The 23,348-nt window shown below is 57.9% G+C and overlaps 1 protein-coding gene across 2 annotated transcripts in view; it reads right to left on the reverse strand.

The window, feature by feature from the left end:
- Window positions 1-21,583, reverse strand: part of KCNT1 (potassium sodium-activated channel subfamily T member 1) — a 57,015-nt gene extending 35,432 nt beyond the window's left edge. For both annotated transcript variants that reach the window (XM_032634002.1, XM_032634001.1), the window contains exon 1: window positions 21,489-21,583. In XM_032634002.1, coding sequence (XP_032489893.1) covers window positions 21,489-21,583 — 95 coding nt within the window. The remainder of the gene's footprint in view (window positions 1-21,488) is intronic.
- Between the last annotated feature and the right edge of the window lie 1,765 nt (window positions 21,584-23,348).

Raw genomic sequence — 23,348 nt, forward strand, 5'->3', positions numbered from 1 at the left:
CAAGGTGGGCGTGGCCTGTGCCGACCTGGGAGGGAGGCTGGGAGGAAGAGGCTGGTGGGAGCTGCCAGACTGCCCGTGTCGGGGCGGAGTAGGGAGGGGGGCACAGAGGGTCTGCTCTTTGCTGGTGACGCACCCACCTGGGGCCTGCTTCTCCGCAGAGGGCTTCACAGGGCCTCTCTTTCAATTCTTAAAGCAAACATCTTCCAGAAGGGGAAACCAAGGTTCAGAGAGGACCACTGCCTCCCTAAGACCACAGGCGGGGAGGGGGGAGCGGCCTGCCTGCCTGCCTGTGCAGGGCCCCCTGGGTGGGACCCCCGGCCTACAGCTCCTGGTGCCCCCACGGGTGAGGTCTTGGGTGGGTGTGGTGTGGGGCTGGGCGCTGCAGAGAGCAGGGGAAACCTGGGCTTAACTGGGCCCAGATTCTGCGTGTTTATCCAGCTCAGGTTCCCTTTGGCCTGGGCTTTGCCCCCAGTGCTGAGTCGGGCGACAGCTGCACCCGGGGTGGCAGGAACCTGGCAGGGCCAGAGCCGGTCACAGCGGACCAGGAACTTGCTGAGAGCGGGTGAGGGGCGCCGGCCGGAGAGGACAGGTCGAGAGAGGGAGACTGGGCCTGTTCCTGGAGGGGGCGGGCACAAGTGCAGATCTGCCGCGGAGGAGGGGCTGGGGAGGCCCGAGGGTCCTGGGGAGAACAGCACGAGGGCAGGGCCGCGCTGGAGCCGCCCGAGGGGGAGCCGGAGCCGATGGAGGCGGCTACGCGTTGGGCTCAGAGCACGCGGGGAGGGCGGGCTCGGGCCCCCAGAGCAAAGTGCACAGCTGGTCCTGGGCTGGCCAAGCCGGTGTTCCCTGCAGCCCTTGCTTCCTGCCCTCCCCGGCCCCCCGCAGTCCACAGACGCCCCCAGGGCTCTGCACGCAAAGGCGGGGCCTGACCGCCGCCGCCCCCGCGCGTCCTTGGTGGACAGCCAGGCTCAGAGGGGCCGCCCTGAGTTAGGGCCCTGGGTGTACGGGCGCCCCCCAGCGGCCACTCTCTGAAGCTGCCACCCGGGTCTCCGGGCGATTTCAACCCCCGCACAGGCCCCGCAGCACCCGCACTGGCCCCGCCCAGGCCCCACCCCTGACTGCACCCCGCCCCCAAGGCCCCACCCCACCTGGGGGCCTTTGCACGAAGACCCCGCGGCTGGAGCTCGCCCTCTCTCCCCCCAAACCTTCTCGTCAGCCCAGCTCTGAGCGAGCCCCTCCTTGGATGTCCCCTCCGGGTGAGGGTCCAGGGTTGGTGAGCTCCGCCCCTGAAACTACCCTGGGGAGGGCGAAGACAGCCTCCTGGCCCAGCTTCGAGGCCTGGCCTCCTGGCGGCCTCCCACTCCCCCGTCCAGGTCCTCCTGCCTCCCCTCCCCGGGGACCCTCTTCCTGCCCTGGAGTTCCCTTGACCTCTACGCGCGCGGCCTCCGGCGGGTCCTCAGAGCTCATCCTGGCCTCTGGCCTCCACTCCTCCCCTTGCCCGTGTGGCCCCATCCAAAGCCACACCCACACAAGGGTCCCCACTCCCCGGCCTGGGCTCTGCCTCCCGGACTTCTCCCCGTGGCCGTGCCTCTGGGTACCCCAAACTCAGCCGTCCACAGAGCGCTCCCCATTCCCTGCCATGACTCCCCACAACTCTCAGACCCCAGAATTCTACCTCCTAGATCCTTCTGCAGCCCGTTCCTTCTCACCAGGGCCCCTGCCATGCCTTCCCGGCTACCCCCACGTCCCCTCCAGCAAGCCACCAGTGAGCCCCTCACTTGGGACACAACCCAAACCCAGGGGGCGGGCCCTTCCTCTCCAGCCTCACCTGCCCCAGCTGTCCCACCCCTCTGCGTCCCTCTTCCTTCCAGGTCAGCACACCTGGCGCCCGGCTAGGACCTGAGCTGTGCCTGGAAACCTCCTGCCCACACCTTCCAGTGGTTCTGTCCCCACCAGCCTGGGGCTCTGCAGGGGTGTCCCCAAAAGCCAGCACACTGCCCTGCTCTGCCCTGCTCTCCTGCTGGCCCCTGGGCGACAGCTCTGGGCCTTAGCACCCTCATCCCATTCTGGCTCCTGGGGCCCCTCCTCCCACACACAGCTGTTGGGGCCCAAGGACTCGTCTCTCAAAGGCCAGGGGGCAGCCCACGTCCAGGGCCGAAAGCACCCCCCCTGTCACCAGTGGGGCCCCCGAACTCGGGCCCCAGTCTATGCAGGCCAGCTTTGCCGTCCCTGGCCCCGACCTGAGGCTAGACTCCTGAAGGCTCGGCAGGAGGTGGGGGACTGCGCTGGGGCCCCCCAGCAGATGTGAGGCTACACGGCAGCACCCCTGGGGGCAAGGCCGCTCAGCCCCAGGGTCGCTGGGGGCATGAAGGGGCCCTAGCCCAGCCGTGACCCTCCGGGAGAGTTCACTACATGGCCAGCCTCTCCCTCACTGGCTCTTCAGCTCCAAAGCTCTCAAGCGATGGTCCTTATCACCCCCCCCCCCACCCCGGTCACGTTTCTAACGATCCCCCCACAGCGTCCAGGAGATGGGGGTGCAGTGCTTCAGCGGCGGGGGGGGCGGGGCGCCCTGGGCAGGGACGAGGCCTCGTGGCCCAGCGAGCCCTGCCCCCGGCTGGCTCCAGAAGGCGCGTGCAGGATGCGGGCAGCCGCAGGAGCTGCGGCCACAGGCTCCCTTCGGCAGAGGGCAACCACCTGCCGGCTCTGGTCTTACCGGAATCTGTCAGACTCGTGTTCCTAAGGAACAAAGCCTGCAAGTCCTCCCCTGCTCTGAAACCTGCCATGGCTCCCTACTCCTCCCGTCCAGAGCAAACTCCACAGTGCGCCTCTAACGCTTGGGGAGAGGAAGCTGCAGGCACCAGCCCTTGGTGCTGCTGGGCCAGCGATGCAGCTGCAGACACTCCCTCTACTCTGCAGAAGGAGGCTGATGAGGACCCTGAACCTCAGGGGCTGCAGGGGGACTGAGTGAGGCTGCTCACGTGAAGGTCATCAGCACAGGACTGCGGGTGGCAGGGGTGGGTATGGGAGGAGGGCTCCCTGGAGGAGGTGTCCCTGCCACCGCGGCTCCCATATTGCACTGCGGGTTCAGATGCAGCCTGGACATGACCTGCCATGCCTCTGTCCCTGCACTGCCTCCAGGAAGAGGATGGAGAAGAGAGGAACCTGGTCTCCAGGGCCTTGGCCGGCCCTTGCCTCCCTCCTGCCCAGGGGCTGCCCATCAGCTGCGTGAGGCCACCAGGCGTGCCCGTTAGAGGCACTCAATCTCCAGCCTTAGCAGTCTCCTCCGGCAAATGGGAATGACCGCTGGGCAGTGGCCCCCAGGGGCGGCTAAGGAGCAGGAAATGGGGTTTGAGGGGCCCAGAGGGCATGTGGCCAGCAGGAGGGGCGGGGGGAGGCTCCCTAGGCACCCTTGGTCTGCCATCTGCCAGGCTGAGTCTCTGCCAACCCCTCGCCCCAACCCTGACACGGCACAGCGCCTCCCCCAACCACCCCAGGCTTTGGCCCTGGCCTTTTCCTCTGCCTGGAAGCCCCTGCCCATCTCCCTGTGCCACCCCCCCCCCCCGAAGGGCGAGCGCCCCAGGAAGCCCGCTCTCCCTGTCCCGGCCCAGCCTGCACCTCCCTCTACCAGGCACAGCTTTCCGCGCCCACGACATGTGCCCACACCAATGGGTCTGATTCATCTCGGTTTCCCCCGCAGCATCTAGAAGGGCTCCTGGCACAGGGCAGGGGTGGCTCTGCATTAGCCCTGCAGACTGAGCCTCAGCGCCCTCATCTGTGAAATAGGCTGTCGTGCTGCGCCGGGCCTCAAGGAGGGGCCGGACAGGGGTTGGCACTGCCCCTGCCTGGCTGGGGAACCAGCCTCCTGCACCTCAGCTGCCACTGGCTCCAGGCACCAGCCCCAGGGAGCCTGAGCCCTGATACACCCCAGCTCCCATCTGCTGTGCAGCTGCTCACCTCTGAAGCAGGACACAGATGCTGGCCCTGCCTCCCCCCAAGTGGCTGCTGGAACCAACAAGAGTGTGGCCTCCAGTGGGGCAGGGCTCGGGCAGTGGTCACCAAGCCACCTGGCACAGCGCCCAGGTCCCCACTGCCTTTCCCTCCGGTCTTATCTGCAGCCCCTCTGTGCTCAGCCTCTCTGAGCAGGAGGGAGCAGGGGTCCCACAGGCTCCCCGAGGCGGGCTGGAGACACACAGAGCGGTTGGGGCGCTTGGCTGGGGGTCCCGAGGGAGATCTCGGCCGTCCCTCCCCTCCCGGGGCTGCAGGCAGCGCGGCAGGTGCAGCCGAGCGGAGCCCGTGCGGGATGCGAGCGCAGAGATGCAAAGCCCCTCCCGCGGTGCCCCGCGCCCCCGCCCCTACCTCTGGCCCACGTCGCTGCCTACGGAGCCCCCGCCGCGGGCCGGCAGCAGCGGGCTGAGCCCGTGCGGCTCCTCGGGGGCCGAGGCGCCGGCCGGGGCGCCCCCCGGGCCCGCCTTGCCCTCGGACGGCGAGCGCGGCAGCTTGGCCCGCGCCATCCTGCCGGAGCGCACGGCGGCGGCGGCGGCGGGCGGCGGGCGGCAGGCGGCAGGCGGCGGGTTGGCGGCAGGGGAGCGGGCGCTACCATCTCCGCGCGCCGCCCCGCCTTCCCCGCGCCGCCGCCACAGTGGAACGGCCGAGGGGGGCTGGGAAACTGGGGGCGGCCGAGCTTCCTCCCGCCGCGGCCCGGGGGCGCCCAGGCTCGGCCGCCTCCCCACCCCGGAGGCTGGGTGCCCAGAGGACGCGCCACGTGGGAGAGGGTCTTGGCGCCCCAGGCTTCGAGGGGCTGCCTTACAACGGAAGTAGTAGTAATAGTCATGCTGACGGTCACGGCGCTGGGAGGAGGGGAGGGATAGTAGCACGGTGACAGCCGGTGGCTCTCGGCCGGTCACTTCCTCAGGCGGGGGCTGCTGGAGAGGGGAGCCTCAGCCGGCCTGTGGGTTCTGGGGACGCGGGTGGGGCTCTAGTTGGCCAGCCCCGACCCCTGCTGCCCAAGTTGGGTGGGTCCAGCCCCTGGGTCAGGTGGGACATCGCTGTCTGTCCTCCCAACCGCAGGCACTCAGGGGTCGCCCTTTCCCCCACCTCCTTCCCCCCAGAGCTTTCTGGGAGTCACGGGGGTACTCGTTTACCGATGCCCGCATGCCAGGCTCAGCTCCGTGCCAGGCATGAGATCCCAGGCGTGGATGAGCCAGCTACTTCCTGGAGCCCAGTCTGCGCCCGACGCCCTGCTGGGTGAGCTCGGATCCTCTCACTGAATACACACAGCTTGAGGAAGTGTGCAGATTTCTGTCCGTTTGCAAAGTGGGGAAACCAAGGCACTGAGGGAGGGAGAAGTGCCTTCCCCAGGAGACCAGACAGGAAGCGGTGGAGCGAGGTCTCCCACCCGGGACCAGCTGACTGAGCCTCTGCTCCCTGTTGCCACATTGTGTGGCTTTTCTGCCCGATTCCTTCCATTTTCACAGACGAGGGAGGCCTGAGGCTGGGAAGGACAGGTGACTCGCCTAGGTAATGGCCGTCAGGTGTCGGCGCTGGGAGGACCAAGGCTGTGGGTTGGCTGCCCTGGAGCCCAGCTGGGTGCAGGGCTGCTCAGACGACAACCGTCCAGGCTGCCGGGGGGCTCCAGGCCCTGCCGATGTGTCCAAACCCTGACGCCAGACCGGAGCCTCCAGCTTGGCCAGCCTGCCTACCTTTATTTCTTCACCCCACTTGTGACCCAGCAAACCACCAGGGCCCGGTGCTTACAGAGGTCTGCAAGAGGAAGGTGGGCCTCAGTACACCCAGCCCCTGGCCTGGCCCCTCCCCAGACATTGCCTTGTCGGGATAAAGCCATTTGGTGGTCTCAGCAAACACTCATAGTGCATTTCCCCCGAGCGCCTTCTACGTCCCATCCCGTCCCATATCTGCCGAGGTGTTTGTACTGGCCAAGCACTGGGAGGCCCCTGCCCGCCCTGGGCAGAGGGGGGCAAGCCTCTGTCAGCCATTCCCTACCCTTCCCATGGAGAGAGAGGCATAGAGCGCCTGCAAAAGAGGGAGGGCTGGAAGTGCCTCGGGCCTGCTGGTGAGCGAGACGCATGGTGATGACTGTAAAACAAAGCCAGCAGCACCGCGGGCACGGGCAGCGCCATCTGCGGGGCCGCGCTGAGGCCCCTCTGTATGTGTGTCCACGCGAGACAGGCTGAGACCTGGGACCCTTTGCTGCAGTGCTTGCACCAAAACAAACATCTCTTCGAGCAACGAAATACAAAGAAACGATAAGGGACTAAAAATAACTGCGTGCACGCGCAGGTGGGGCAAATTCTGGACAACAAGATACAAAGAGACGGAAAACCCAACCGCCACTTCTGAAGAGCTGGGAGCAAAAGCAGGGTACTGCGCGAGACCCTCGCACACACCACCAAGGGGCGGGCAGACCTCCTAAGCCACGCCTCCGGCCCGACCCCTGGACACACCCCTACCCTCACCCCATATACGGAACCAGACGCCCCGCCCTCAGGGAGGGAGCGAGGGAGCCTATCACTTGCTCACGTTCCCCACTACAGCAGCAGGGCCCCCAGTGAAGTCTCGCCTGAATCTGCTGTGGCCTCTGATCAATTTCTATTGATTAAGGAGGCCAAGAACCCCGGTCGGTAACACACACACAACAGACCATCAGGAACGTTCACCTGTGCACCCCAGGAAGCTGTGAGCGGGGCTCCTTGGGACTCTAGGGTCCACAAAGAGACCAGAACTTGATTTCCTCGAGCAATGGCAGCGAGAGGCAGCCCATCTCAGAATGCTCGTGGGAGCGCCATCTGTAAGGGCACAGAATGGCAAACGCCTCACGTCCACCCACAGGGAAGGCTCAGCGTGTCTAGCGCTTCCCACCCTGAGTGCTGTGTCTTTCCCGTTCTGGGTTTTGAGAATGCAGTGGGTTGGCAGGTCCCGATGGTGTCTGAGGTCCAGGGTCAGATCAGGTGACAAGGGCAGGATGTCCAACATTTTGTGTGGCGGGATCTAAAGACAGATACAGGCTGATGTGTGGTGGTTACGTCTGGGAGTGGGCTGGGGGAGGCCTTTCAACTGGCTGCTGCATCATTTAGGTAAGGTTTGATTTATTTTGAAAACAGTGGTCCACTTCTATGATCCAGAGTCTAGTGGTATCTTCCTGTGTGGGGAGGACAGACAGCCCTCCTGGGTGGACCAGTGGCCCACGGCTCTGCATCCCCAGGGCACTGTGAGGAGTGTCCAGTGGGCAGGCTGGATACTCCCACGTGAGGCGAGGCAGGGAGAGCAGACCCAGGCCCTGAGGACTCCCAGCACTGCTTGCTCCCACGGGGCTCAGGCAGACTCAGACCGCATGGCTGTGTGTGGTGGGGTAGGGGACAGGCAGGAAGGTCGACTGCTCCTTTTGCTCAAGCACTTTGCACCTTCTTCCAAAGGGCTTCATTCCTGCCACACAGCAGCCCTGTGTCATTCTGTGTGTGGGGACTGCTGGCTGGGTGGGGGTGGGGCAGGCTGGCTGCAACTAAGGAGCCCATGTGCCGCAACTAAGAAGCCTGTGAGCCACAACTAAGGAGCCCACCTACCGCAACTAAGACCTGGTGCAACCAAATAAACAAATTAAAAAATAAAATTAAATTAAAAAAAAAAGAAATAAGCCCATCGCAAAAGGACAAATCCTGTAGGATCCACTTATCTGAGGGACCTAGAATAGTCAAATCCATAGAGACAGTAAGGAGATGGTGGGGGCCAGGAGCTGGGAGACGGAGTTAGTGCTTAATGGGGACGGAGCTTCAGTTTGGGAAGATGGGAAAGATCTGGAGATGGATGTGGTGATGGTTACAAAACGACGTGAATGTGCTTAAAGCCACTGAGCTGTGCACTTAAAGTGGTTAACATGGTACATTTTTGGTGTATTTTACCACAATTCAAATAAACAATTTTTTTAAAAAGAAGGAAGGAAGGGGCAGAGAGACGAGAAAAAGGGGGATAAAGAGAGGATGGACTTCATAAGACAAAGAACCTGGCCAACAATAAAACATGACTAGGAGCAGAAGGAATTCCCTAAACAGGCTTCAAGCACTAAACCCACTGGACAGGGACAAGCTCAAAAATGAGATACGTCAGTATCTCAACAGAGTGAGGGAAACAGGGAGATGACGGAAGTTTGGAGACAAACCGAGAGCCCAAACGCTGAATCACGTGGGATCACTAATGCACCCAATCCAGAAAAGATGTGACTGAAAATGGAGTTACTGACAGAGGGATGGCCCTGCTGGCACAGAAGCAGATGCAGGGCAGAGGCACAGGAGCTGAGAGCGGTGGGAATACTCACGCAAAGAACTGCCTGTGCCCTGGATAGAGGCCCCAACCTGTTTTAAGTATTTAAAACATATTCAGAAAGTACTGAGAAATATAATGATGAAAGAGTTCCAGGAAAATAAGGTACAGGATGTGCCACACCCAGATATTGATTCCATTAATCTACTGTGCTTAAAGGATAAAGAAAGAATTCTTCAGGCAATAAGACAATGCAAACCAAGTGAAGGGTAGAGCAAGTTGGCTTCAGGGGCTGGGGGAGGGGACGGGGAGTGAATGTTTAATGGGGACAGAGCTTTGGTTTGGGAAGATGAAAGAGATGGATGGTGGTGATGGTTGCCCATTAAGAATATGCTTGGGCTTCCCTGGTGGCACAGTGGTTGAGAGTCCGCCAGCCGATGCAGGGGACGCGGGTTCGTGCCCCGGTCCGGGAAGATCCCACATGCCGCGGAGCGGCTGGGCCCGTGAGCCACGGCTGCTGAGCCTGCGCGTCCGGAGCCTGTGCTCCGCAACGGGAGAGGCCGAAACAGTGAGAGGTCTGCGTACCGAAAAAAGAATAAAAAAAGAATATGCTTACTGTACTTAAAGACAAAGACTGTAACGAGAAGCAAAGAAGGGCATTACATAATGATCAAGGGATCAATACAAGAATAATATATAACAGTTATATATGCACACAACAAAGGAGCACCTAAACACATAAAACAAACATTAATAGACACAACGGGAGAAATTGACAGTAACACAATAATAATAGGGGACTTTAACACCCCACTTAAATCAATGGATCAGACACTCCAGACAGAAAATCAATAAGGAAACACCACTGGTCTTAAATGACACATTAGACCAGGTGGACTTTATATATATAGAGAGAGAGAGAAAGAGAGAGAGAAAGAGAATGACTCATCCCAAAGCAGCAGAATACACATTCTTTTCAAGTGCATATGGAATATTCTCCAGGATAGATCACAGGCTAGGCCACAGAACAAGTCTCAGTGAATTTAAGAAAACTGAAATCATATCAAACATCTTTTCCAACCACAACACTATGAAACTAGGAAAAAAACTGCAAAAACCACAAACACGTGGAGGCTAAACAATATGCTACTGAACAACGAATGGATCACTGAAGACATTAAAGAAGAAAATAAAAACGTACCTGGGGACAAATGAAAACGGAAACACAATGATCCAAAATCTGTGGGATGCAACAAAAGCAGTTCTAAGAGGGAAGTTTATAGTGATAGTGATACAAGCCTATGTGAGGAAATAAGAAAAATCTCAAATAAACAACCAAACTTTACACCTAAAGGAACCAGAAAAAGAAGAACAAACAAAACCCAAAGCTAATAGAAGGAAAGAAATCATAAAAATCAAAGCAGAAATAAATGAAGTAGAGACTAAAGAAGTCAATAGGAAAGATCACTGAAACTGAGAGCTGGTTCTTTGAAAAGGTAAAGAAGATAGATAACCTTCAGCCAGGTTCACCAAGAAAAGAAGAGGGAGGGTCCAAATCAATAAAATTAGAAATGAAAAAGAAGTTACAGCTGATACCACAGAAACACAAAGGGTCATAAGAGATTACTACGAACAATTATATGCCAATAAAATGGACAACCTAGAAGAAATGGGCAAGTTCCTAGAAATGCACAGTCTCCCAAGACTGAACCAGGAAGAAATAGAAAATAGGAACAGACCAATTACCAGTAATTAAATTGAATCAGTAGTAAAAATCTCCCACAAACAAAAGTCCAGGACCAGACAGCTTCACGGGTGACTTCTACCAAACCACTAGAGAAGAGTTAACACCTACCCTTCTCAAACTATTCTAGAAAACTGCAGATGAAGGAATGCTTCCAAACTCATTCTATGAGGCCAGCGTCACCCTGAAACCAAAACAAGACAAAGATATCACAAAAAAAGAAAATTACAGGTTAATATCACTGATGAACAAAGATGCAAATATACTCAACAAAATATTACCAAACTGAATTTAATAATACATTAAAGAGAGCATACACCATGATCAAGTGGGATTCATCCCAGGGATGCAAGGGTGGTCCAATACCCACAAATCAATCAATGTGATACACCACATTTAACAAATTGAAGAATACTAACCATATGATCATCTCAACAGATGCAAAAAAAACTTTTGACAAAATTCAACATATTTTTATGTTAAAAACTCTCAACAAAGTGGGTATACAGGAAACAAACCTCAACATAATAAAGGCCACATATGACAAGTCCACAATTAACAACACAGTCAATGGTGAAAAGCTGAAAGCATTTCCTCTAAGGTCAGGAACAAGACAAGGATGTCCATTCTTGCCGCTGCTATTAAACACAATATTGGGAGTTCTAGCCACAGCACTCAGACAAGAAAAAGAAATCCAAATTGGAAAGGAAGAGGTAAAACTGTCACTGTTTGCAGATGACATGATACTATACAAAGAAAATCCTAAAGATGCCACCAGAAAACTGCTAGAGCTCATCAATGAATTTGGTAACATTGCAAGATACAAAATTAATAGACAGAAATGTGTTGTACTTCTATACACTAACAACAAACTATCAGAAAGAGAAGTTAAAAAAAATCCTGTTTACCATCGCATCAAATAAAAATACCTAGGAACAAATCTAACTAAGGAAGTAAAAGATCTGTAAGAAAACTGTAAGACACTGATGAAAGGAACTGAAAATGACACAGAGATCAAGATATATCATGCTCACGGATTGGAAAAATTAATATTGTTTAAATGACCATACTACTCAAAGCAATCTACAGATTCAATGCAATCCCTGTCAAAATACCAATGGCATTTTTCACAGAACTAGGACAAATAATTCTAAAACTTGTATGGAAACACAAAAGCTCCTGACTGGCCAAAGCAATCTTGAGAAAGAAGAACAAAGCTGGAGGTATCATGCTTCCTGACTTCAGACTATACTACAAAGCTATTGTAATCACAACAGTATGGTACTGGCACAAAAACAGAAATATAGATCAATAGAACAGAATAGAGAGCCCAGAAATAAACCCACACACTTATGGTCGGTCCATCTGTGACAGAGGAGGCAAGAATATACAATGCAGAAAAGACAGTCTCTTTCCCAGTGGTGCTGGGAAAACTGGACAGCTACATGTAAAAGAATGAAATTAGAATGCTCTCTAACACCATATAAAAAAAAAACTCAAAATGGATTAAAGATCTAAATGTAAGCCCTGAAAACATAAAACCTAGAAGAAAACAAAGGCAGAACACTCTCTGACACAAGTCGCAGCAATGTGTTTTTGGATTTGTCTCCCAAGGCAAAGTAAACAAGAACAAAAGTAAACACATGAGACCAAATTAAACTAAAAGCTTTTGCACAGCAAAGGAAACCACCAACAAAACGAAAAGGCAACCTACCAAATGGGAGAAAATATTTGCAAATGATATGACCAATAAGGAGTCAATACTCAAAGTACATAAAGAGCTCATACAACTCAATAACAAAAAAAACAAACAACTGGATTAAAAATGGGCAGAAGACCTGAACAGACATTTTTCCAAAGAAGGCATACAGATGGCCAGCAGGTCCATGAAAAGCTCAACATCACCAATCATCAGAGAAATGCAAATCCAAACCACAATGAGATATCAACTCACACCTATCAGAATGGCTAACATCAAAAAGACCACAATTAACAAATGTTGGCGAGGATGCGGATAAAAGGGAGCCCTAGAACACTGTTGTTGGGAATGTAAATTGGTGCAGCCACTGTGGAAAACAGTATGGAGCTTCCTCAAGAAGGTGAAAATAGAACTACCATATGATCCGACAATCCCACTCTCCTGGGTATATATCCCCCAAATCCTTGAAAACACTATTTCAAAAAGATACATGCAACCCAATGTTCATAGCAGCATTATTTACAATTGCCACGATATGGAAGCAACCTAAGTGTCCATCAACAAATGAACAGATAAAGAAGACGTATGCATAAATACAATGGAATACTAGTCAGCCCTAAAAAAAAAAAAGAATGAAATTTTGCCATTTGCAGCAACGTGGATGGACCTAGAGGGTATTATGTTTAGTGAAATAATTCAGAAAGAAAAAGGCAAATACTGTGTTACCACTTATATGTAGAATCTAAAAATAAAACAAAGGAATGAACATAACAAAACAGAGACTCAGAAACAGAAACTGACTCTGGCCCTCCCACCTCCCTCTTCAAAAAGCCCTGTGATCCCATGGGGTCCACCCAGATGATCCAGGACTGTCTCCCCATCTCAAGATCCTTAACTTCAACACATCTGCAAAGCCCTTCTCATCACCTAAGACACTTGCAGGTCCCAGGCATTAGGACATGTATATCTTTGGGAGGGTGGCATTGCTCAGTCCATCACACATGGTGAACCTATGTAACGCCATTAGTCAATACATGAAACCCAGAAAGAGTAGTCCAGAAAAAACACCTTCAGCTGTCATCCTTTGAGGCTGCTATAATACACTTTGAAAACTGGTAATTAAATGGAAAGGATTGAGCGTGTTTTCCTGCTTTCTCAGCAGGAATTATGTTTTGGGGTGTACAACTAGCTCCCATTGATGTAGGAAAACCACCAGTTAAAGACGAATGTGGCTTATACTCAAGGAGGGTGGAGCAGAACCGGAAAGGAGCTTGTCCAAGCCGCCACAGAACGTGGGATCAGGGAGGACGTCCGGTGGGGTTGCCACCCTTAGCTGCACCAAGGAGGGGGAATGCATGGTCGTATGACGACGGATCACCTTGCACAACTGCCCAGTGCAAGGGCTGGGCTGTCATCGTTAAGCCATTGTGTATCGTGTCCCTCTGGCCATCTCTAACGGAGGGACAACCAGGACATGGGGCAACATGGGGACGGTGGTGGCACTTAAAACCTTCTCTTGCCTGAAACATTTGAGTTCCGTCCACGAGACCTTCAGATCCAACATCCAGTTACAGGAATACTGGAGGCAGAGCAACAAGCTGAACCACCCACCAAGAGGCAACCAGACACACAGACGGCAGAACATTCTGCAGGACCAGAGGCCTGGCGTATCAGCTACCTACGCTGTGTGACAAATTGCCAACTTCACAGCTTAAAGCAACATATACTCGCAGTGCCGAGGTTAGAAGACCGGGTGTAGCTTAGCTTGGTGTCTCGCTTAGGGTCCCACGCATCTGAAATCAGCATCAGCAGGGCTGAGTTTCCACCTGCACCCCTGGGGAAAATCCGCCTCCAGGCTCATCCAGTTGGCTGGATTCAGCTCCTGGCGGCTGTAGGACTGAGGTTCCCCTTTCCTGCTGGCTGTTGGCTGCTCAGCCCCTAAAGGCTGCCCTCCATCCCTGGGCCCCTCCACCTTTAAGGTGGCAATTGTGGGTCAGATTCCCCTGTGCCCCAAATCTTTTCTTCCACTTCCAGACAGGGAAAACACTCTTGCTTTCAAAGGGCCCCTGTGACCAGAAGGGGCCCAACCTCCTGGTGATTAACTCAGCCAACTGGTTAGTAACCTTACTTATAATGCAAAATTGCCATGGGTATGAGCTTCCTCTGGCTGACGTAACAAAGTACCACAGTCTGGATGGCTTGAACAACAGAAATTCATCCTCTTCCAGTTCTGGAGGCCAGAAGTCCAAGATCAAGGTGTCAGTAAGGCTGGCTCCTTGTGAGGCCGTGAGGGAGGATCGTTCCAGGTCTGTCTCCAGATTTCTCTTTTTTAAAAGGTCACCAGTAGGGACTTCCCTGGTGGTCCAGTGGCTAAGACTCCGCACTCCCAATGCGGGGGGTCCGGGCTTGATCCCTGGTCAGGGAACTAGATCCCACATGCTGCAACTAAAAGATCCTGCAAATAGCAACCAAGATCCCACGTGCCGCAACTAAGAGGCGGTGCAGCCAAAAATAATCATAGTAAAAAGTAAATGTTAAAAAAAAAAGGGTCACTAGTCATGTTGGATTAGGGCCCACCCTAATGACCTCATGCTCATGTAATGACCTCTGAAGACCCTACTTCCAAATAAGGAGATCCTGGGGGTGACATCTCAACATCTTTACCGGCTTGGAGATTAGGGTGGGGGACCTGGGGAGGCCACCTGGTAGGAGCCACTCTGGATTAAAAGGAGTTAGTGAACCCTAATAACCAGATGCAACACAATATTCCTGGACCAAACAAACCAGCCGAGAAGGACAGGTGGGGGCCACCAGGGAAATGTCTTCCCCAAGCCTGGTATGTGCTGCCCCCTCCCTGGACTCCACCCTGGCTGCAGACCCAGAGCCAGGAGCCCTCATCCACTCCCCCCAGGCTCTTTGATCACCTCATGGGCACCACCCAGGGCTCCCCGACTTCTCAGGGGAGACGCCTCCCCTCCTCCTGCACCCCCAGTGCAGACACGAGTCTCATGAGATGCCCCATAGATGCCACACGAAATCTGTGCTTCCCGGGGGAGAGCCACACGAAATCTGTGCTCCCCCAGAGGCTCCAGGGGAGGGTCCTTCCTGCTTCTTCCAGCTCCGGGCGGCCCCAGGCGGCCCTGGCTTGTAGCCACATCACCCCAGTCTCTGCTCCATCTCCACAAGGCTTCCCTTGTGTGTGTTTCTCTTCTTACAAGGATACCAGACAGCGGATGTAGGGCCCACCCTAAATCCAAGATCATCCCATCTCAAGATCTTTACCTTAATTACACCTGCAAAGACCCTATTGCCAAATAAGGTCATGTTCCCAGGTGCCAGGTGGACATGAATTTGGGGGACACCATTTCAAAGCACTGCAGGGGGTCTGCAGTTCTTTCCTGCAGACCCCCTCTCCTGAAGTTCCCCCAATCAGCTGTGCGACCTTGAACAGGTCTTTTTCCTGTGGGATATGCCTCTACTCACCAGGCGCCCGCACCGCGTGGGTGAGGGGAGAGGCGAAGGCTCTCCCTCCGGGGATCCTGGGATGTTCTTGGGGTGTAAGGAATTTGAAATCAAGGCAGAGCTTAACCCCGTGAAAGGTTACCGGCCATCTCTCTTTTTTTTTTTTTTCAATTAATTAACTTATTTTAGTTTTGGCTGCGTTACGTCTTTGCCGTGCACAGGCTTTCTTTAATTGCGGCGAGCAGGGTCTACTCTTCGTTGCGGTGCGTGGGCTTCTCGTTGCGGTGGCTTCTCTTGTTGCAGAGCACCGGCTCTAGGCACAAGGGCTTCAGTAGTTGTGGCACGCGGGCTCAATAGCTGTGGCTCACGGGCTCTAGAGCGCAGGCTCAGTAGCTGTGGCACACGGGCTTAGTTGCTCCGCGGCACGTGGGATCTTCCCGGACCAGGGCTCGAACCCGTGTCCTCTGCCTCGGCAGGTGGATTCTTAACCACCACGCCCCCAGGGAAGCCGTGGCCATCTCTTTTGTAGCGTCCACCTTGTTTCCCCAAGCCTGCTGTGGATGGAATGTGTGTGTCTCCCCAGACTCACACTGAAGCCCCAACCCCCAGTGTGATGGTGTTTGAAGGTGGGGCCTTGGGAGGTGATTAAAGTTAGATGAGGTCCCGAGAGTGGGGCCCTAAGATGGGAATAGTGCCCTTATGAGAGCACGTGCTCTCTGTGTCTCTGCCTGTGTCTCCCGTGAGGACACGGTGAGAAGGAGTCTGTACACCAGGAAGAGGTCCCATCAGGGCCCCCCTACCCCTGGCTGGTATCTGATCTCAGGCTTCCAGCCTCAGAACTGTGAGAATTAAGTGTCTGCTGGTGAAGCCCCTAGGCTGGGGTGTTTGTCACAGAGCTCGAGCTGCCTGAGACCCAGCCTGGACACTCTCACCTCCCATTTTCACTCCAAGTGGATGAGGCCGAATGACACGTGCACAGAATTTTCAATGGCAAATGGCACATCGTGGGAAGCATATCAGGAGTGAAGGGAACCGCAATGTGAAGCAGAAGCCGAGCACGGTTTCCGTGACACTGGAGGATGCTGGCCACCTCTCGCTGGATGTCTGTGCTCTGCTTTGCACTAATTGGGAGGAATTTAAGTTTGATTTGTGCACACAAGTCCCCGGGATGCAGGCTTAGAGGCAAAGAGGTGCACTGAGATGTCCAACGCCAGGGACCGGGATGGGGACCTGGCTGCCGGGGACGCCCAATTCGCCATCTCAGGGTCTCCCGCAGTATCCTCGGGATGTGGGCACGGGGAGCCAGGGCCCCTTCTCGTCACAGAACTGCTAACACCTTGACTGGTGTACCCCTAATCCCAGATCACTAAGAGTGTGGCTGTCTTCCAGGTGCAGACTCAGGCCCAGGAGCCCCGCCGACCTGCCCTGGCGTCCACGGGCTGGTGTGGAGGTGACCACACCGCTGCTCACACCTGTGTGCGCCCCTCCATCACCCACACCCTCCCCGTCCCGTTTGTTCTTATTCCTTTATCCTCCATCTTCTCGCTGTCCATCCCGCCTGCTCCTGGCCTCCCAGGACCGGGGGTGACCCAAGCCCCCACACGCCCACCCAGACGGAAGGACACAGGGTTGGAGGAAGGCGCGGCCTGCCCCTGGGAGCCCCGGCCACTCTCTGCGGGGGGGCCCCAGGTGACAATGGGGAGAACTAGCCCTGGCCCAGTCATACAGTGGTGTGGCAGAGATGCAGGCAAATGAGCCCCAGGCCCGGAAAGTGCTAGAAAGATCGATATAAATCTTACCCCCTCGGGACACAGCACACAGAATCGGCTAGGACCTGAGCCTTTCCTTGGTCTAATCATGCAGACAGAGGAAAGTGAGTCCCCAAGAGACACAGGGACGCTGAGAGAGCCGCCTGGCAGCGTCCGGGTCAGCTCCCGGCGTCCATGCACCCGGCGCGCTCGCCACTGTTCTGTCTATGGTTTAAGGTTAGAAACCGCAGAGACGGAGGCAGACGGGAGAAGGCAGAAGGTGTGCAGCTGCGGAGGACGTGGGCGGATCCCGGGAGGAGGTGGAGGACCCTGGGCTCAGGTGGGAGGGAGCTGAGGTGAGCACAAGCGTTTCGGGCCTGGGCTACAGAGGAAGCTGGGAGTGTTGGGGGCCCACTGGAGAGGCTGGTGTGAGGGCGGGCAGCCGTCCAGGGCGCAGAAGCAGCCGCCCCAGGGGTGACCAACTTACGCAGGGAGGGGGTCCGGGAGGACCCCCGGGCCTTGGGCCTGAACACCCAGGTGGCTGCTCTGGGCTGGGGAGGGGCTGTGGGGGGAGGTGTGGCGTCTGGCTTTAGACCCACACTCCGGGGTGCTGGACGACATGTCCCCCGCACCCCAGCACCATCCAGTCCTATTCTGCATGGAGCTGAAGGTGGCAGGGGACCCCCAACCTGCCTGGGCCCCACCAGCCTGCGCCACCGCCATTTCCCAGGTGGGCCGTGTCCTCCAAGGCCTTCAGGTCTGTGACGGACACAGGCCCCTGGCCAGGATGGGGCCGGGATCCCACCTTTGCCCCATCCTGACGGCTAAGCAGAAGCCAGGCCCTGGGAATTTAAAGGTAAAACCAGGGGTTTGAACTCAGCCCCCGCGCAGGGAGAACCCAGGGGACCCCGGGGCACTGGGCCTGCTCCAAAGGCACCTCTCTGAGCCCTGCCTGCCCCTCCCGGAGCCCCTGGGGGCCATGGCTGCCAACAGTGGCTCCTGCAGGGCGGGGCAGGGGTCTGTCCTCAGGGCGCCGCCCACAGCGCAGGCCTGCCTCCCCACTTCTCGGCTTGCTGGGTGAAACAACACGGGGTGCCGCTCAATCCCACAGCAGCAGCCAGGCTCCATCCTCTATTGCTGGAAGAGCTCAGGGAAACACGGAACAGGGCCCTTCTGGGCAGCGCTCTAACCCTGGAGGCCTGGCCTCCTCACCTCCCTGCAGCCGCGCTGCCCCGGAGCCCCCAGAGGGGTGCACACACCTCCCCACCCCCAACCCTGTCCTCCACTAGATGCCTGGAGGGAGAGGGGCATGGACCCTGACGTCTCCTCCTGCTGCGGGCTGGGTCCTGGCCGGACAGGCAGCTGGGGAAAGCAGCTGGTCCCAGCACGTGGGCCAGGAGAACACCTGGCCGGGCCTTCTCCTCACCTGTGGCTCTGCCCACCCCAGCCTTTGGCTGGTTCTAACCCTCGTGGGAGACGAGCCTGTGGTGGGACAGCCCGTGTCCCCCGCACCGCAGTGCAGGGAGGGTGTGAGGTGCGGCGGCTGGCTGAGGCCTCGTGTCCATGTTACAGACCAGGAAAGGAAGCAACACTTACAACGACCAAAGCCCCGTCTGCAAAGCCCTTTCCCGCTCCCCTCGCAGCCGCCTCTTCCAGGCCGGGCCACCATTGGCCCTCTGCAGGAGGCAGAGCGGGCGTGGGGGCTCACCGCCCAGCCAGGCCTGCAGCCCCTGAGCCCCACAGGGGGCCCTCAAAGCCCCAGGTCCATCCCCCAGGACCAGGTGCACCAGGCGCACTGGAGGGTCTGCTGCGGACGGGGAGGGGCCTCCTGGAGCTGCCTCTTGGCTCCTGGGGCGAAGGGGCAGTGAGCTGACCGGGGACAGGGCAGGGAGCCCCGAGGCCTAGGCCTTGGAGGGTCCAGGTCTAGGGCTTCTGCCTAGAGCCCTGCTCCCCAGGAGCCCTGAGACCCGGCCACAGGCAGTGATGAGGGTCCCCTAGGACCCTGGCTGCCCCCTGAAGGTGAGCCAGTCCTGGCTCTGCCTGCCTCCTCGCTGCCCGCCCTGCAAGAGGCTGGCGAGCAGTCTCCTTCGCTCACGTGGGCTGAGCCCCCCCTCCCCCCAAGGCCACGGTGTGTGAGGCTGTGGTGACTCATGGCTGTGGCTTTATTCCCCTGGAGAACAGGAAGCCCACAGCCCTGGCCGCCTACCCACACAGCCTGCCAGGAGTCGGGCAGCAGCGCCCCCGCTCACCCCACAGAGGCTGCCCCGGGGCACGTGAGTGGGGCTGGAAAGGAGCCCAGGCGGCAGGGACCCAGGAGCACGTGCGGGAGGGCAAGCACAGCTCTCCTCCCCGGACCCACGACGCCCGCCGTCTGCAGTGCCGATTCGCCCAGGCCACCGGCCCTTCCTCCTGCAGCCCCAGGACCCCGGCCCCGGCCCAGTCCCGGGTTCTGTGGGACTGTCCCTGGGGCACTCAGAAGCACGGGCTGAGTGCACACGGCCCTGCTGGTGGGGCAGGCTGGCCTCCTTGGCCTCCAGCCTCTCGGGCCCTCCGGCCACCCCACAGCCTCTCAGCCCCAGTGCCTGCTCCCTTCCCTCACCCGACGTACAGACACATCCTTACCACCTCTCCACACGTGCAGCACAGGGTCTCCACGCCTGTCCAGGGACCGCGGCGGCCTGTCCTCTGGAGGACTCCCCCCGCCACACACACACACACACACATACACAGCCCATCTCTGAACACCATGGGCACACAAGCACAAAGTCCCTGGGCCCAGCACACAGGAGACTTTCCCCCTGAACACAAGGCCGAGGAGAACAGAGACGGGGGGGTTGCCAGGAGCTGCAGGGCAGTGACTGCTCACGGGTACGAGGTTTCCGTCTGGGGTGATGGAATGCTCTGGAACTACGTAGTGGTGATGATGTATATGTACCAAATGTCACTTTATATTTTAGGTTTTGTATATTTTACCACAATAAACGCCCCCCCCCCAAGCCACAGGGTCCAGAGCACGGTGGAGGATTCAGTGCCAGCTTCCCATTTCCCAGGGGACAGGGACAGTTCCCTCCAGGCAGACACATGCCACCCTTGGCTGACGGCAAGGACCTGCCATCCACTCCTAAAATCTAAGGGATGTGTCACTGCAATTACATCAGTTGCAGTCACTGGCATTTCTGGAGCATTTGGAGGCCCCAGGCCCACTCGGGGAGATGGATGCCGTTTCCTGCCCACCTCTGAAAGAACCTCTGGGGCTGCTGTTATCGAGAATGAATCAAGTCCCAGCGGAGCAGGCAGTGAGGGCCTGGTGCTGACTCAGGAAGGTGCTGAGCTCACGTCTGGCTTAGAGAAGTGCCCAGCCTTGCCCTCCTCTGCCTCTGCCCACCCAGGTAGCCAAACGAACTCTTCACCTGGGTGTGTATTTTCGGGTGGGTTTACCTATTACCACAGTACTCAGTCCACCAAGATAAAACCACACGGCCTTAACGTGCCCCTCTGCTGGGTTCGCACCCTTGGTTCTATGTGGGTGAAGCCCTTGGGTTCCATCTCTCCTCCTGATTTTACCTGGAGAATGCAACTGAATGCTATGGGAGGTCTGGAAGGATATTCTGTTTCCGGCAGGCAGAATGCATTTTAAACTCACTTTCCACAAGTCTCACACACGGTCCTTACATGCTGGCCTCCTCCACAAGCACGATTTCTTTCCCAGCTACAGCTTCAGCAGTGGATTATTCTCAGAGCCTGACGAATTCCAACCTCACGGAGTTTACGTGCTAACTCGAATAACTGCACTGTTGGGACGACTGCAGATTCACGAGCCCAGTTCAGGGCTTGGTGGGGAAGGAGACCCGCAGATACCGGGGCCCCTCCCCCAACACACTGCAAGGGAAGTGGTTCTGGTCCGAAGTCCCACAGGCTCCAGCGTGAGTCCCTGCACGCATAAAGAACTTCCCCCGAGGCTGATGGAGCTATGGTGCTGGGTGTTTACTGAGACAGCTATTTGGGGAAAGGGCAGAGAAAAGCAACATTTCTCCCAGCTTCCTGCCAGCCTCCTCAGCACATGAATTATTTCCAAGGGCTCATTTTGCTGGTCCTTTGCCGAAAGACTCAAGTTCATTTTGCTTTGTGCCCCCAGGAGAGTCCGAGGTGGGGGCACGTTGTCATCCCTGGTAAGTGACCACAACATCAGCTCCCTTAATTAATAATAAATGACCACAGCCAGCGTCTGGAGGACGCCAGCCCTCAGCCAGCCTGCGGGGCTTCGCCACGTGGCGCTTCCGGCCCTGGCTTGTGCCCCAAATCAGCAGAGCTGCCAGAGGGACTGGGGGCCTGTGGGCAGAGCCGGAGAGGCTGGCCCGCGGACTGGTCTCTGGGACTCCCCAGCACAGAGCCTCCCGTCCCATCGTCCAGGCTCCTCCCGGGAAAATGCTTCCCACCCTCCCCACCCCCCAACTTCTCCGGGTCCCGGAAACCCGGGAAAGTTGAAGGGCGCGGGCCCCAGGCAGCGCGGGCGCAGCGGCGGCCTTCAGCACCACGGACAACTCCGCGCGCCGACCCCCCGCCCTACCTGTCGTCGTTCTGGAAGGACTGGTCGCCCAGCAGCAGGTCCCGGAAGCGGTACCGCGGTGGCAAGGGCACGAGCTCCGAGTCCAGGTCGCTCATCTTGAGGCTGACGGTGTCCAGGAGCGCGCCGTCCCCGCGGCCGCCGTCCCCGGCGCCGGGCTGCCTGCGGGCACACGCCAGCGCCCCCTCAGCCTGCGCCCGCGCTCGCCGCGCAGAGCGGCCCCCGGCCAGCACAGCCCCCGCCCGCCCGCCCCGCCGCCCCCGGGCCCCCCAACCCCCGGCCCGCGCGCCCCGCCCCCCACGCGCCTGGCCGCCCAGCACAGCCCCGCCGCTGCGCCCACAGCTGCTGCCGGGCTGCGCGGCCCACTCCGAACAAAGCACCTCCAGGGCGTTGGGGAGGTCCACCACTGCCGATGGCAGGGGCAGGCGCTCACACCACCCCCGATGCCGCGGGGGCCGTGGAAGCCCTCCCGGCTCCCCCCACGCAGACTTTGCCAAAGCCGGCTGCGCAGCCTTCCTCAGGGTCCAGGACACCTAGCTCCCCATCAAAGACCCCCTTCCAGACCCTCAGGCTGCTGGGCTCGGGGGAAGTGACCAGGCGGCTGACGAAGAGGCCCTCATCTGCGGCCTCCCTGGGGCCAAGCAGCTCAGCTCGGATCAGAGCCTGCGAGGGGGTGTCAGCAGGGGAGGGCGGGATCCCTTTGCCCAGTGTCACCAGGATTCTGAGGCCACAGAGACCCCTGTCCCAACCACCTGGCAGTGGTAGAGCAGGGGTCACACCCGGTAAACTGGGAGGGTCCCTGGCGGTCTGCAGCCTCCTGGGGCACCGACATTCGTCTTCCGGGGCTCCTTCCCCTTTCCTGCCCCCATTCCCACACCCAGGTGAGCTCTGGCTACAGTCACCCTCACGCACCGAGGCTCCCAGTTCCCAGCGTCCAGGGCAGCAGCCCCCAGGGCCGTCTGGACATCACAACAGGCCCTCTCTGCCCTCCAAGTCAGAGGCTCGCTAGCTACCCCTGGAGTCACAACGCAGTGGTGCCGGACGCAGCGGGGCAGCTGCACACCGGTAACTAGTTAACTAGTGGGGATTCTCATTTCCATGGTGCAGGTGGGCAGGGCCGGGGCCGGGCCACCAGCGCAAGTGGGAGTCAGGTCAGACCCCGGGGACTCCCGGCCCTCTGGCAACCACCTGACCTTCCAGGTTGAGTCCAGCCCAAGGCCAACCCTAGGTGCTGCCCCTCAGCGCCCAGTGGGACACTGGTGGGGAGGCAGGAGTTATAATATCTCCCTGCAGCCTCTGCCCGCTGGGCTGAGCCCTCACTCGCTCTTCTAAGAGCCAAGACCCCGGGGTCGGGGGAGCAGCACATCAGCTGTGACCCTTTAGTCGTGGACCCGGGAATGGCCTCCTGGGCCCCTTCTCAGTCACCACAGGAGGCAGGGCAGATGAGCTGGGGTTGGGGGGAGGTGGGTTCTCCCCACTGTCAAGCCCGTCCCCCCAAGGGACAGGAGGACAACGGAGGAGCCCAGCTCAGCCTCTGGGCAGGTGCAGGGGTCTGCTGACCACACTCGCTCCCACGCTGAAAAACCACGGGCAGGCTGTACGAGAGGCTGGGAGGCCAGGGCCACTCACCTGGAGCACGAGGTCCACGCGGGCGGGTGGGCACTGTGGACCCCTCCTCTCCCTCCCCAACCTGGGAAGGGCAGGCACATTCCCTGGGCCCCCACCGAGGGCCTGGCCCATGCCTCCCGACCCCCCAGACGAGCAGCAGGCAGGTGTCAGCCCCCCATCCCACGGCCATCGGGAGCTGCTCAAGGACCGTCCCAGGCCGAGGCTGCGAGAGGCCACATGGGCCCAACATGCCTG

The sequence above is a fragment of the Phocoena sinus genome, chromosome 6, assembly GCF_008692025.1.
Source record: "Phocoena sinus isolate mPhoSin1 chromosome 6, mPhoSin1.pri, whole genome shotgun sequence".
NCBI lineage: Eukaryota > Metazoa > Chordata > Mammalia > Artiodactyla > Phocoenidae > Phocoena > Phocoena sinus.